This window comes from Podarcis erhardii (genome assembly GCF_964252035.2).
Source record: "Podarcis erhardii genome assembly, chromosome: 17".
NCBI lineage: Eukaryota > Metazoa > Chordata > Lepidosauria > Squamata > Lacertidae > Podarcis > Podarcis erhardii.
The window spans coordinates 8,854,527-8,868,476 of NC_138515.1; the positions used below are offsets into that span (position 1 = coordinate 8,854,527).

At 47.8% G+C, this 13,950-nt stretch overlaps 1 protein-coding gene across 3 annotated transcripts in view; it reads left to right on the forward strand.

Annotated features, from left to right (window-relative positions):
* The window catches only part of CYP4F22 (cytochrome P450 family 4 subfamily F member 22), a 36,598-nt gene that overhangs the window by 21,346 nt on the left and 1,302 nt on the right, over positions 1 to 13,950 (forward strand). For all 3 annotated transcript variants that reach the window (XM_081845220.1, XM_081845221.1, XM_081845222.1), the window contains exons 5-12: positions 706 to 833; positions 2,801 to 2,922; positions 4,080 to 4,347; positions 5,685 to 5,751; positions 6,704 to 6,833; positions 8,798 to 8,931; positions 11,270 to 11,334; positions 12,021 to 12,103. In XM_081845220.1, coding sequence (XP_081701346.1) covers positions 706 to 833; positions 2,801 to 2,922; positions 4,080 to 4,347; positions 5,685 to 5,751; positions 6,704 to 6,833; positions 8,798 to 8,931; positions 11,270 to 11,334; positions 12,021 to 12,103 — 997 coding nt within the window. The remainder of the gene's footprint in view (positions 1 to 705; positions 834 to 2,800; positions 2,923 to 4,079; positions 4,348 to 5,684; positions 5,752 to 6,703; positions 6,834 to 8,797; positions 8,932 to 11,269; positions 11,335 to 12,020; positions 12,104 to 13,950) is intronic.

Consider the following 13,950-nt stretch of genomic DNA (forward strand, 5'->3'; position numbering starts at 1 on the left):
GTGTTTCCCAACCTTGGGCCTCCAGATGTTTTTGGCCTACAACTCCCATCATCCCTAGCTAGCAAGACCAGCGGTCAGGGATGATGGGAATTGTAGTTCAAAAACAGCTGGAGGCCCAAGGTTGGGAAACACTGGTCTAAACCACTGATCCCCTTGTGCTTGCTGCTCGGAAGGTCGGCAGTTTGAATCCCCATGACAGGGTGAGCTCCGGTTGCTCTGTCCCAGCTCCTGCCAACCTAGCTGTTTGAAAGCACACCAGTGCAAGTAGATAAATAGGTACCGCTGTAGCGGGAAGGCAAACGGCATTTCCGTGCACTCTGGTTTCCATCCCGGTGTTCTGTTGTGCCAGAAGTGGTTTAGTCATGCTGGCCACATGACCCAGAAAGCTGTCTGTGGACAAACACCAGCTCCCTCGGCCTGAAAGCGAGATGAGTGCCGCACCCCATAGTCACCTTTGACTGAACTTAATCATCCAGGGGTCCTTTACCTTTTCCTTTTTTACTAGTAGAACTAGTGGTATACCTAGGCAAAATCGAGCGCTGACAGTTCCACCCATGTTTTCCCATCAGGGTGGATATTTTGATCTTTGGGGTGTGGTTTTGTGGACCTAGCTGTTCATCTTCTCTGGGAGTCTCACTGGCTGCAGGCAGGCCATTCCGCTGCCAGGATACTGCACCTCAATGAGCCTGTGTTTCCTTGTGCCAGGCGATGGATTACTTCTGAGCGGTGGAAAGAAGTGGGGACGACATCGGCGGATGCTCACCCCGGCTTTTCATTTTGACATCCTGAAGCCTTACATGAAATTCTTCAACCAGAGCACAGACATCATGCACGTGAGTGCCTTCAAAATACTCATGCTAATGCACTTTCGCTCCATGTGCTTCTCCTCATGCTCTTACACAGGGGTCTGCAAACTACAGTCCGGGGACCGGATGCAGACCACCAGGTTTGTAAATCCGGCCCGTGGACTCTGATGCCCACTCGGTCAGTCCAGCGTGGCATTTCCTTGAAAAGAAGCCGCGGATTCCTCGCCGTGAGGGGACTGACTTCCAGGATGCTGGAATGGCTTTGGATTGGCTGCAGGAAGTTCCTGCAGCCAATCTGAAGCCACAGACACCTCTGAGTGGCGCAGCTTTGGATTGGCTGCATGAAGTTCCTGCAGCCAATCCAAGGCCTTGCTGCCCGCGTGCTGAGGTAAACCCAGTGCGGCCGTGGATGGAGAGGCCGGTGGGTGGGCGTCGGGTCTGGGCCTCGCCATGGACATCGTGACGGGCACATCGTGGGGCTTCAGCTGGAGCTTGGCGTGCCTTCTGGCCCCATGCCTGGTGCCCGGCTCAGTGCTGCTGCTGCTGGAACAGCTGGAGGGCAAGCTGCACACCGACTGCCCAGCGTTCCGCGTGCGCTGCCTGCCCGCCGATGTGGCCTTGGACGACGGGCCGCAGTGCATGGTGCACTCCACCTGGGAGCTCCACGGGGATGGGCCCATGGAGCGACTGCTGCTCATCAACAACGCCGGTGAGCGGGCGGCGCTGAGACGCGCTGCTGAGCGCGTGCAGAGTGCGTTCCTCCTCCAGGTCCAGAGGCAGCTGCGGCTTGCAGGGTATTTATATTTTTCTAAATATAGTCCACCTCCCCCAAGCTCTGAGGGACAGTGGACTGGCCCCCTGATGAAAAAGTTTGCTGAGCCCTGCTCTTACACATCGCTCTGCCTCAGCGCCATCTGTGCAATGCAACCAATTTTGGGTTGCTTTCTACCCTGGAACTTATATGAACTGGGGTTCGTCTGCACGACCTTGTGTGTGAGGGTCAATGCACACTTGCTTTCTGTTTGGAAGAGATGGCCTGCATTCATTCTGTTGTTTCCACTTGTCATGTACTCCGATCAAAGAGTTGTGCCTTGTGCCTGGGAAACTTGTGTGTCAGCATTCAGGGCATTCCTTTCCTCCATAATTGCTGTAGAGATTGTGATTTTTAAGGGGGGGGGAATACCTGCAAAGGAACACTTAGTCAGAGAGAAACTTCATCCTATCTCCTTGTTTTATTCAAATACTCAGTGTTGTTGTTGTTGTTGATTTTTAAAAAATAATTTTGAGTTTTCCGACATTGGGAAACTCATTTCTCCATCCAAGCTTTTCAGTAAGTTTATGTTATACAAATGGGGGGGGTGTGTGTTTGAACACTTGCAATGTCCCAGCTACTTCCACTGCTTGTACCTATCTTAGTATTGAAGGTTTGTATGCTTTTTCAGTTGCCTCCCCACTCAGTATTTTCTTGCTGACAGTGTGCTGCAAAAGTATAATATATTACCGCTTCTCGAGCAGTTTTGAAGGGCTTTATAGGGATTTGCCTGTAAAGTAACTGCACTTTTTGAATCCTACTTTGCTCCTCTACTTTAGAATGCCACACCTGCAGTTAGCACTGAATAAACTCATGTTTCATTTTTAATGTTGATAAATATGTATGCATGGGCTGTGCGTGTTTGAATATAATTTAAGCATGACATGGAAGCATGCCTCAAAGGGGCCACGTAATAGGGATGCTACACAGTCAGCTGCTGAAAGTTCTGTTTTCAGCTCTTTCCTGCATAGATATTGAACATCTCTGTCTGACTGTCTTTCTCTGTCTCTCAGCTTCACTCATCTGCCATCATTGCACCCACTGTGTAATGTGGTTCTGTCCCCAGCCTGGGCCTTCCCCTGCTGCCCTTCTGCCCGTGCTGTGTCACCTCACTGGTCAGTCCTTCGCCATTTGCTGCCTTCCGAAATGTTGATTCTTGTTCTCCCCTTCCATTTTTTGGCAGGCCAAGTGGCGCAAGTTGACCTCGGCAGGCCCGGCCTCCATTGACATGTTTGAGCAGATCAGCCTCATGACTTTGGACAGCTTGCAGAAATGTGTCTTCAGCTACGACAGCAACTGCCAAGAGTGAGTAGGCTGGCAGAAGGAACGCTGGGGGAACTCATAGCTTTCCAGATCCTTTGTCGCCCAGCCTCTAGGTTGTTCCACAAGGCCCTTTACCCATTGATTCTGGAGCAAGCTAGCTTCAGTGCTGTAGCCCCAACATCATAAGGATCTGGAAAGCCCATGGAAGTGGGGAAGAGAGGGTAAACCAGGACTCAGGAGAAGGAGGAACTGCCTGCTTGTTCTCAGATTAGATCCTCGATTTTTCCCCCACAGAAAAAGATACGAGGTTATGTTACGTGACAGAATAGCAAATGGCGTGTATGAGTCACTCTTGTAGCAACCCAGTAGGCAGGGGGCTTCCTCGGGATGTAAACAAGTGTTCCTTGGAAATCCCTACAAGGTGTGTTCGCAGGGATCCGCAATAGCTCAGCAGCTTTGACAATGCCTTAAATGTTTTGCACAGGAAGAAACAAAAGTATTTGACTCAGAAGGGTGGCTATGTTGGTCTGCAACAGGTTCATGAAGCAGAGGGCTGCCTTGGGACGCTATTGAACTCAGTGGGATTTACCAAGGAGTAAACACCTAGCACTGTGCTACACCTGTGTTATTGGGGCATCACAAGTATCCATTGACAGTACTTCACTAGATGTTTCTCCGTGGGCATTCTAACAGCAAAAGCCGAGGCTTTTTGCAGTTTCAGTGCTAATAAGAAACAGGTACTGTTACCTGTTAAATGTTCAATCTTTTGGGGAGTTTTTCAGCTGTTTGGGACTGTGCTGCTTGCTGCTTGCTTGCACACTTGAGAGCCAGTGTGGTGTAGTGGTTAAGACTCGTAATCTGGTGAATGGGGTTCGCGTCTCCACTCCTCCACATGCAGCTGCTGGGTGACCTTGGGCCAGTCACACTTCTTTGAAATCTCTCAGCCCCACTCACCTCACAGAGTGTTTGTTGTGGGGGAGGAAGGGAAAGGAGAATGTTAGCTGCTTTGAGACTCCTTAAAGGGAGTGAAAGGCGGGATATCAAATCCAAACTCCTCTTCTTATTCTTATCATACTGGGGCCATGTCAAGACCTGAACAATGTTCCCCAAAGAACCTGTTCTCAGACTCCCTTGGACAGCTTCTGCTGAGACTTCCTCCCATGTCTTCTCCTGACAAGTAGACTTGTTATATGTTCCAGGAAATCAAGTGACTACATTGCTGCCATCTTGGAACTCAGCAATCTTGTCGTGCTGCGGCAGCATGCCCTGATCCACCATTTTGACTGGCTCTACTATCTATCGACGAACGGCCGCCGCTTCCGCCGTGCGTGTGACACTGTGCACCGCTTCACAGCCAATGTGATTCAGCAGCGACGAATGGCACATAGCCGCTTGGGGGATGATGCCTGGCTCAAATCCAAGCAAGGCAAAACCGTGGACTTCATTGATGTTCTTTTGTTGGCAAAGGTACTAGGCAGAAAGAGGGCAAGGAAGAGGGGAGTTTTATGGGAACTGAGGCCCTGCCTAAAGAGGAAGGTTGGCGTCAACTTGGGAAAGCTTAACCCTGTGGCTTATAGAAGAGGTAGACCAGACTATTTGGAGACAAGGAAAGGGAAGAGCCATAGCTCAGTGGTTAACCATCTGTGTTAAATGGAAAAGGTCCCTTATCTGAAACCCCAGAGATTCATTTCCTTCTATATATACACACCGTATTTTTCGCTCCATAGGGCACACCGGATCATAGGGCGCACCCCGTTTTTTGGGGGGGAAATCAAGAAAAAAAATCTTATTCCCCCCCTAGCCCCAAAGAGCAGCGTACAGGATGCGTGCAACCTCTCCCTGCCGGGAGAAGCTGCATGGGGCTAAAGAAGCCATAGCCCCCTGCAGCTTCTCCCTGCCGGAGGGGTTGCGCGCAGCTATCCCTGAAGCCTGGAGAGCAAGAGGGGTCGGTGCGCACCAACGCCTCTCGCTCTCCAGGCTTCAGGGAAAGCAACGCGAAGCTTTTGGAGCATGGAGGGAGTGCTCCCTCTGCACTTCGGAGGCTTAGCATTGCTATCGCTGAAGCCAAGGAGCCTGCATTAGCTCCATAGGACGCACACACATTTCCCCTCAATTTTTGGAGAGCAAAAAGTGCGTCCTATAGAGCGAAAAATACGGTATATAAAAATTTTTAACATATGATTTCCAACAATAATAAAACATACTTTTATATCTTATACAATTTTTTCCCCGACTTTCGTCAATCACATCTGAAAATTTTCAAGTCTTTTCCACTTAATTTACATTTCTTACTTTCACTATTGCTTTTAATTATCATAACTAATGTCTCTCTTCTTTATCTTCTTTGCAATATTTCATATATTCCTCCTTACAAAGCTTCTTGTAGCCCTACTAGTGTAATTTGTTGATTACAGTTGCTCTTCAAATAGTTCGCATAATTGTTCCAATCTTCTGTGAATCTTTGGTCCCTAAGATTTCGAATTCTTCCTGTCATCTTATCTAATTCTGCGTAGTCCATTACAGAGATTCATTTCCAGTCAGTGTGGAGCTGAGCTACACCAGGCTTCCTCAAACTCTGCCCTCCAGATGCTTTTGGCCTACAACTCCCATGATCCCTATCTAGCAGGACCAGTGGTCAGGGATGATGGGAATTGTAGTCTCAAAACATTTGGAGGGCTGAGTTTGAGGAAGCCTGAGCTACACTAACCAGGGGTCTAACCCTGGTGCCCTCCCCTGGCAGAGACGCTTGTGAGACTATCAACGGGTCTTTGTGTCGTTGCAAACACCTGCCTTTGTGCTTGCAGGATGAAGAGGGTCGCCAGTTGTCTGATGCTGACATCGCAGCTGAAGCTGACACCTTCATGTTTGAAGGTGAGGTGCCTGGATTGGGTCTGATCAGTCACCGTTTGCAGTATCTTTCTGGGGTGACACAATCAGAAGGACAAGAAGGATTTTCAGATCATGTTCAGCAACTGAGTGTTTAGGAGGGGTTGAATTATGGGTTCTGACCCCCCATGAGGTGAAATACTTCCCAGTGAGGATCATTGTGTGCTGTCCGTGGTTCTGACCTGCTGTTGCCCCAGTTCTGCTCCATACACACTGCAGCCTTTATCCACAGCCATTGGGGTCAGGTCAGTCATTGTGTACTGGTTTCCTGAGACACAATACTTTCGTTTCAGTAAAAACCAGACTCTGGGGTTATATGTGCAGCTGGGGGTAAGGTGGAAAGAGAGAGGGGGGGGGGCTCTCTGGGATTAGATGCTTTTGTCAGCTGGATGATCCTTTGAAGGTGACCCAGAAACTACAATTAATCCAGAATGCCCTCCCATCAGATGTCAAGGAAATAAACAACTATCTATTAGAAGACATCTGAAGGCAGCCCTGTTTAGGGAAGTTTTTAATGTTTGAAGTTTTATTCTTTTTTAGTGTTCTGTTGGGAGCCGCCCAGAGTGGCTGGGGAAACCCAGGCAGATGGGCAGGGTAGAATAATTATAATTATAATTATAATTATAATTATAATTATAATTATAATTATAACTATTATTATTATTATTATTATTATTATTATTATTATTATTATTATTATTTCCTTGTGCTCATGGGTAGTAGGCCTCCAGCTTTACTTTGGGGTTGCAGCTCAGTCCTCTCCAGTTGGGATCTTCCAACTTTTGGTACTATTGACAGCCAATTAGACAATTAGAGGTCCAGAGAAATCTTCCCTGGTTGGACCTTCTGTTGTCAGCCAGTGCTGTGGTTGATCTGAAGCTCCGGGTGGACCGGGACGCCTCTTCTGTGAGTTCACACTCACTCTCCCTCCCCACAGGCCACGACACGACAGCAAGCGGCTTGTCCTGGGTGCTGTACAACCTGGCTCGACATCCCAACTACCAAGACCAGTGCCGGGAAGAGATTCAGAATCTGCTGCGAGGCCGGGAGACAGAGGAGATTGAATGGTGATGGGACATGAAGTGGGCAATCAAGAGGGTGGCAGGTGGAACTGAGCCCAGGTGTGGGTCGCTCATCTACAATGCAGTTTAATGTTTTTGTGCATGTATGTCCATCTGCATGCGCACAGCTTCGAAAATAAGATAATCCACAGAGGACTGAGTGCTAGGCTCTCATTTTATCCAGTCTTGCCAATGAAAATGAAAATGGCTGAGCGTTGACAAAGCGTAGCTTCACTGACACACCTCTGCAGATCTCCCGTGCTTATTTTTCTTAAAAGGCATCTTGCAGCATATTACGTTTATGAATCTGGTGTGCCAAGCGGTACTCCTCAAATCTGATCTTACGTCTCCTTTCTAAATACACTTCTGGATCCCTCAGCTCAGCACCAGTCATCTGGTGAGCGGGAAAAGGTTCTGTGTTCAAAATTGTGCAGATACTATCTGCTGTTTAATATCTGGGTCTGTTATTCTCCCACCCAACATGAGAAGAGGAGTATACAGTTGTACCTTGGCAGCCAAACACCTTGGCTCCCAAACAAATTGGCTCCCAAATGATCAAAACCTGGAAGTGAGTGTTCCAGTTTTCGAACGGTTTTCGGAAGCAAAACATCTGGCGTGGCTTCCGTAGCTTCTGATTGGCTGCAGGACACTCCTGCAGCCAATCAGAAGCTGCACTTTGGTTTATGAACGGTTCCAGGAGTCGAATGGACTCCCGGAATGCATTCTGTTCAAAAACCAAGGTACCACTGTAATTGGGTATTTCTGGCCTGCCTAAAACCACACAGAGGGAAACGATATTGGAACGATAAGCAGAGCTCTTCCCAAATTTGATTAGGTGGAACAGCCACCCTCACAAATCCAACGTGGAGCCTCTGCCATGGGGGCATCCATCCCAAGTATGCCTATGCCTTTTGCCTCAGGACTCTTATTTTCCCCTGACATTTTGAGCATCCCAAGGCAGCCCACCCCCACACTTTGAGGACCACTGCTGTAGAGCCAGCATTTTGACAGACAAGCACAAAGCCTTGCGTACAAATCTCAAAGAACAGTTATGTTTCTATTATGCAGTATAGGGAAAGTCTGCAGGCACCATTATTTGTGCTTCCGCAGCGAAAACTCTCAAAGGGTGTGTCTTTTTGGCACCGCTCCTGTTCTCATTCCCTATTTTGAAGTGAGGGAAAGGGGAACACGACGAGGGGCACCCATTTCAACAAGAATGATACAATGCAGTCAACACAGCCTTAAGGTAAGCTATCTTGTGGCAGTTTCCCACATGTTCCTGTGGCGATCACACAAGAGCCCCCGAACGTTTGACGATCTATTGACCCTGTGCCACCACTGTGATTGCTTTCTTCGCTGCCACCACCCCGTTTCTCACGGGGACACACAGAGTCCAGACCGTTGTTAACATTAACAAATAATCAAGTTTATTTTTAAATGCAGGAACAAGCGTATGGTTTCAGTTTATTTTTCTCTTGTCAGTTTCTTAATCTTAGTTCCTAACAATTCCAAATTGATTATTCCAACTAAACCTAACAATTCCTCTCACTCTTTCTCACAATACAACTCTACCAACCCACTGCCTATTCCTCCCTCTTCCTTCTTCCGCTCCCAAACCTCAACTCTCAACTCCCAAACCTCAACTGTCAAACAACCCAAACCTCCACTGATTTTCAAAACCTCCCACTCTAACTTTTACTCCCCCCTTGCATTCTCACTGGCCAATCACATCACACTCATTTTAACCCTTTCCTTATGACCCACCTAGGAGGCAAACGCCACAGTTCCCTACCAAGGTCCCCAGAATGCAACATCCACGCCACATCCCTAGGGCAGGAAGAGGAAGAGTAGAGGGTTTGCCACCTGTAGTCCTGCGCACTGATGCTATAATGCACCTACTCTATGGTTCCGTGATGCCATGATGCCAGTTGGCCGTCATAAACAGTAACGGTGATGTTTCCTCTTTTCAGGGAAGACCTGTCCCAGATGCCTTTCACCACCATGTGCATTAAAGAGAGCTTGCGCCTCCACCCGCCAGTCACGGCCGTTTCCCGCCGCTGCACCGAGGATGTGAAACTGCCTGATGGAAAGATAATCCCCAAAGGTACCTGCCTCAGCCCATCCCATGCCAGTTGGTATCATGCCCTGTGCCAGCACCTGGCAGGTGGACTCCTCCCATCCTCCATCCTGCAGCAGCGGCAGTCTGGGGTTAAAGGTGCTGCTGTGCTGTTGTATTTTTACTGCCCTGTCAGAACGAGAGATGCCGTGAGCCCTAGGTAAAGGTAAAGGGACCCCTGACCACTAGGTCCAGTCGTGGCCGACTCTCGGGTTGTGGCGCTCATCTCGCTTTATTGGCCGAGGGAGCCAGCGTACAGCTTCCAGGTCATGTGGCCAGCATGACTATGCTGGTTCTGGCGAACCAGAGCAGCGCACAGAAACGCCATTTACCTTCCTGCCGCAGTGGTACCTATTTATCTACTTCCACTTTGACATGCTTTCAAACTGCTAGGTTGGCAGGAGGCTGTGAGCCCTAAAGGTATTCAAACTGGCGGTAGGGAATTAAGTCCATATTTCAGAATGTCCCGCGGGAACTGGGTTGCTTGTTGGCTTGCTCACTCTTATACCGTGAAGTCTTTACGTATACATTTACAGTAGTACCTCTGGTTGCAAACGGGATCCATTCCGGAGGCCCGTTCGCAACCCGAAAAGAACCCAACCCGCGTCTGTGCATCTGCGCACGTGCGGGTCGCGATTCGCCGCTTCTGCACATGCGTGTGATGTCGTTTTGGGCATCTGCACATGTGGCGAAACCTGGAAGTAACCCTTTCCGGTACTTCAAGGTTGTCGCGGGACAGAACCTGAAAAAACGTATCATGAAGCAAACGTAACATGTGGTATGACTGTACTTAATGTTGAAAAATTCAAATGCTTTGAGGGTACATCTTTTCAGTCCAGGTTAATCTATAATTACAAGTCGTAAGATTCATCAGAAGCCGTATTTGATGCAAAATTGTATCAGAAAATGGGGAAGGGAATGGATACCCCCCCCCATCATTCGTTCACTGCCATGGTTGTGAGTCTAAAAGTGTTGAGGAAGGACATTAATAAGAAATCCAGCCTCATTAATTGGTTTTGGTTGTTTTCCTGCACTCTGCTCTGCTTCTTTGGCTTCCACATTCAGGAGATCAGGCAACACCTGGTGGGATCAAGTTGTGCATTTTCAAGTGTACATTATCAAAAAGTTACAAGGGAGAGATGGCTCAGAGGGGCTATCATGTCTCCCTGGTGATATATAGTCTGGACCTCAGTGATGGTGACTTATAAAAACATTTTTGTTTTGACTTTTTACCTTGCTTTTCCACCAAAAGGATGATCAAGGACACTTAACAGCAGCATTCATGTTGGTATGTTCCACGGGTGATTACCCGTGACAAGTAAATGGTATGTTAATCCTTGGAACATACCACTGAATATATCATAGTACTGAGAAGCTTGCACTGTTTGTATGCCCTTAGGGCTCTTTTTGTAACCGCAGCAAGCTAGGCCTCTGGATCCACTGCTGACCTTCGTCTTGTGGGTGGGATGCCTCGGACGTGGCTGCTACCATTGCTCACCCCTAACATCTGCTCCAGATGGTTGACTGACCCTCTGGAAAAGACGTTAAGGGTGTACAGAGACAGGAGAGGAAAGCGAAGCCCCACTGCATGAACAGAACACGGCATAATTCAGCCTGGACACTGAGGTCCAGCTCCGAGGGCCTTCTGGCAGTTCCCTCCCTGCGAGAAGTGAGGTTACAGGCAGAGGGCCTTCTGGGTAGTGGCACCCGCCCTGTGGAACACCCTCTCTTCAGATGTCAAGGAAATAAACAGCTATCTGACTTTTAGAAGACAGCTGAAGGCAGCCCTGTTTAGGGAAGTTTTTAATGTTTGATGTTTTATTGTGCTTTTAATAGTCTGTTGGAACCGCCCAAATTGGCTGGGGAAACCAGTCAGGTGGGCAGGGTATAAATAATAGATGATGATGATGATGATGATGATGATGATGATGTACATGGATACCACCCCCGCCCCAGCCAAAAGAAGATCCTGAGTTCATTGAGAGCCAGCAACACTAACAGAGATGTGGAGCAATTTTTGCTCAGAATGTGCCGTTGCAAAGCGTTAACGGTAGCTCTTAAGCTGAGTCCATAGTCTTTAGTGTTCTGCTCTCCCGAACCTCTCCTATTATTAATATTATTATTATTATTATTATTATTATTATTATTATTATTATTATTATTTATTGAGTTTATATACTGCCCTATACCCGGAGGTCTCAGGGCGGTTCACAGAAAAGATCATAACATATATAATCAGAATAAAAACAACAACCCAACACATTGTGCGTGACATTCTCTATGGTGTGCATATCCACGCATTGATTAGAAACTCTTCCCTCCGCAGGGAACATCTGCCTAGTCAGTATCTTCGGAACCCATCACAACCCTGCTGTCTGGCCAGAGCCTGAGGTATCAGTTTCTGCTGTGTATTTTCTGTTTCTTCCCCTCTCCCTTGGGACCCTTTGGGACCCTTTCCTGGGCGTGGGGGCTGCTCTACGAGGACTCAGTAGGTCATGTTGCTAATTTCTTTTACTCCCAAACATCTCACTTCTTCTTTCTTCTTCTGAAGTGTGCATGCACACAAAAGCTTATACCAAGAACAAAGTTAGTCTCTAAGGTGCCAAAGGTAAAGGTACCCCTGATTGTTCGGTCCAGTCGCAGACGACTCTGGGGTTGCGCGCTCATCTCACTCTATAGGCCGAGGGAGCTGGCGTTTGTCCGCAGACAGCTTCCAGGTCATGTGGCCAGCATGACTAAGCCGCTTCTGGTGAACCAGAGCAGTGCACAAAAACACCGTTTACCTTTCCACCAGAGTGGTACCTATTCATCTACTTGCACTTTGACGTGCTTTCTAACTGCTAGGTGGGCAGGAGCTGGGACTGAACAACGGGAGCTCACCCTGTCATGGGAATTCGAACCGCTGACCTTCTGATCGGCAAGTCCTAGGCTCTGTGGATTAGACCACAGCGCCACCCGCATCCCTCTCTAAGGTGCTAGTGGACAATTTTTATATATATTTTGACTGCATCAGACCAACATGGCTACCTACCTTCTTTCCAGTCACCCATAAGCTCAGTCTGTTTTTGTTCTTATAGGTCTATAACCCACACCGCTTTGAACCGAAGGCCTTGCAGAACCAGTCGCCGCTGGCCTTCGTGCCCTTCTCAGCGGGACCCAGGTAACAGAGAGCCTCTTGGAGCCAGGTCTTAATTTTCTTGAGTGTTGGCTACTGCAGGGTATCGTGAGATATTCTGGCCTAGATAATACTGACAGTGGCCACTTCTTCTTAGAAGAAGAAAGTCCTTCTTCATGCTGTGCACAGTCTATCGAACTCCCTCCCCCTGGAGGCCTTTAAAAGAGGATTAGACAAATTCATGGAGGAGACTGCTGCAGGCGAAATAGCTCAGTTGGTAGAGCACGAGACTCTTCATCTCAGGGTTGTGGTTTTGAGCCCCCATGTAGGATGTAAAGATTCCTGCATGCCATGACCCTCATGGTGCCTTCGAGCTCTGATTCTATGAAAAGCCCTCTCCTTCCGCAGTTATTCTCCCAGAAAGAGCTCGCGGTCAGGGACATCTGAATTTATTTTGGTCCCTGTGTGAAAGGGATAGACGTTTCCAGTGCTAATCAGTAAAAATGTAAACAGCTTATCTATGGGCACATAACATCAAACCATGAAGGAGACTGATGTCAGTGGCTACTAGCTATGATAATAGGGCTGCCATACATCCAGATTTCCCTGGACATTATTGGTACAGTGGTACCTCGGGTTAAGAACTTAATTCGTTCTGGAGGTCCGTTCTTAACCTGAAACTGTTCTTAACCTGAGGTACCACTTTAGCTAATGGGGCCTCCCGCTGCCGTTGCCGCTGCCCAATTTCTGTTCTCATCCTGAAGCAAAGTTCTTAAGCTGAGGTACTATTTCTGGGTTAGCGGAGTCTGTAACCCGAAGCGTCTGTAACCTGAGGTACCACTGTATTTCAAAGGCGGAATTGACATCCGGGGGAAATTTTCAAAAGGCGGCGCTTTGTCCTGGATCTTAGGCAAGTCAATCATGGTTTTTTTGGGGGGGGGGGCGTTTTTGGCAAACCAAGTTTTGTCAACAACTTTGGAGTGTCCTGGTTTTTATTTTTTGAAATATGGCAACCTACAGTGGTACCTCTGGTTACGAAGGCTTCAGGTTACGAAGGCTTCAGGTTACGAGCTCCGCTAACCCAGAAGTAGGTGTTCCTGGTTGCGAACTTTGCTCTGGGATGTGAATGGAAATCATGCGCCTCTGGTGCGCGCACAGCAGGAGGCCCCATTAGCAAAAGCACACCTCAAGTTAAGAACGGTTTCAGCTTAAGAACGGACCTGCAGAACGAATTAAGTTCATAACCAGAGGTACCACTGTATAGTATTTTTTAAAAAATAGTCCACAAAAGGCCTCCATTCTTCTATGAAAAGTTCGTCATTTCAATTTCTTAATCTCACTGTCAGCTTTGCCATTTCTGCATAGTCCATTACTTTCAAAAGCTATTCTTCCTTGATTGTAACCTGCTCTCCTTTCCATTTCTGTGCATATGATATTCTAGCTGCCATTGCCACGTACATAAATGGTTTAATCATCGTATTTGGAACCTCCGTCCCTGTTATGCCTGTAAGGAAAGCTTCTCATCTTTTGGGAAGAGCCCATTTAAATTTCATTTCCTTATATATCATTTCCCAAAAGCCTTTAGCTTTTTTCCATGTCCACCATATATGGAAGAATGACCTATCGTAAGAAAATCTGCTCCCTTTGCTTTATGAGGTATTCCAGAGCCCGTATGGAGTCCTTAAATGGGTTCCCTATCGGTAGGAGAAAATAACAGAGGCCAACCAGAGTATATTGAGAAGCAAAGCAGCTAGTAAGCCTGATCCCCACTCACCACATGCAGGAGGGAGAACCCAGAGCAATAGTGTGCAAGCCCTTATATAAACTTTTGAAATTGCCCACCCTGTAGCCCAAGACCACCCCCAAAACATTATACATACATCACAGAAGGA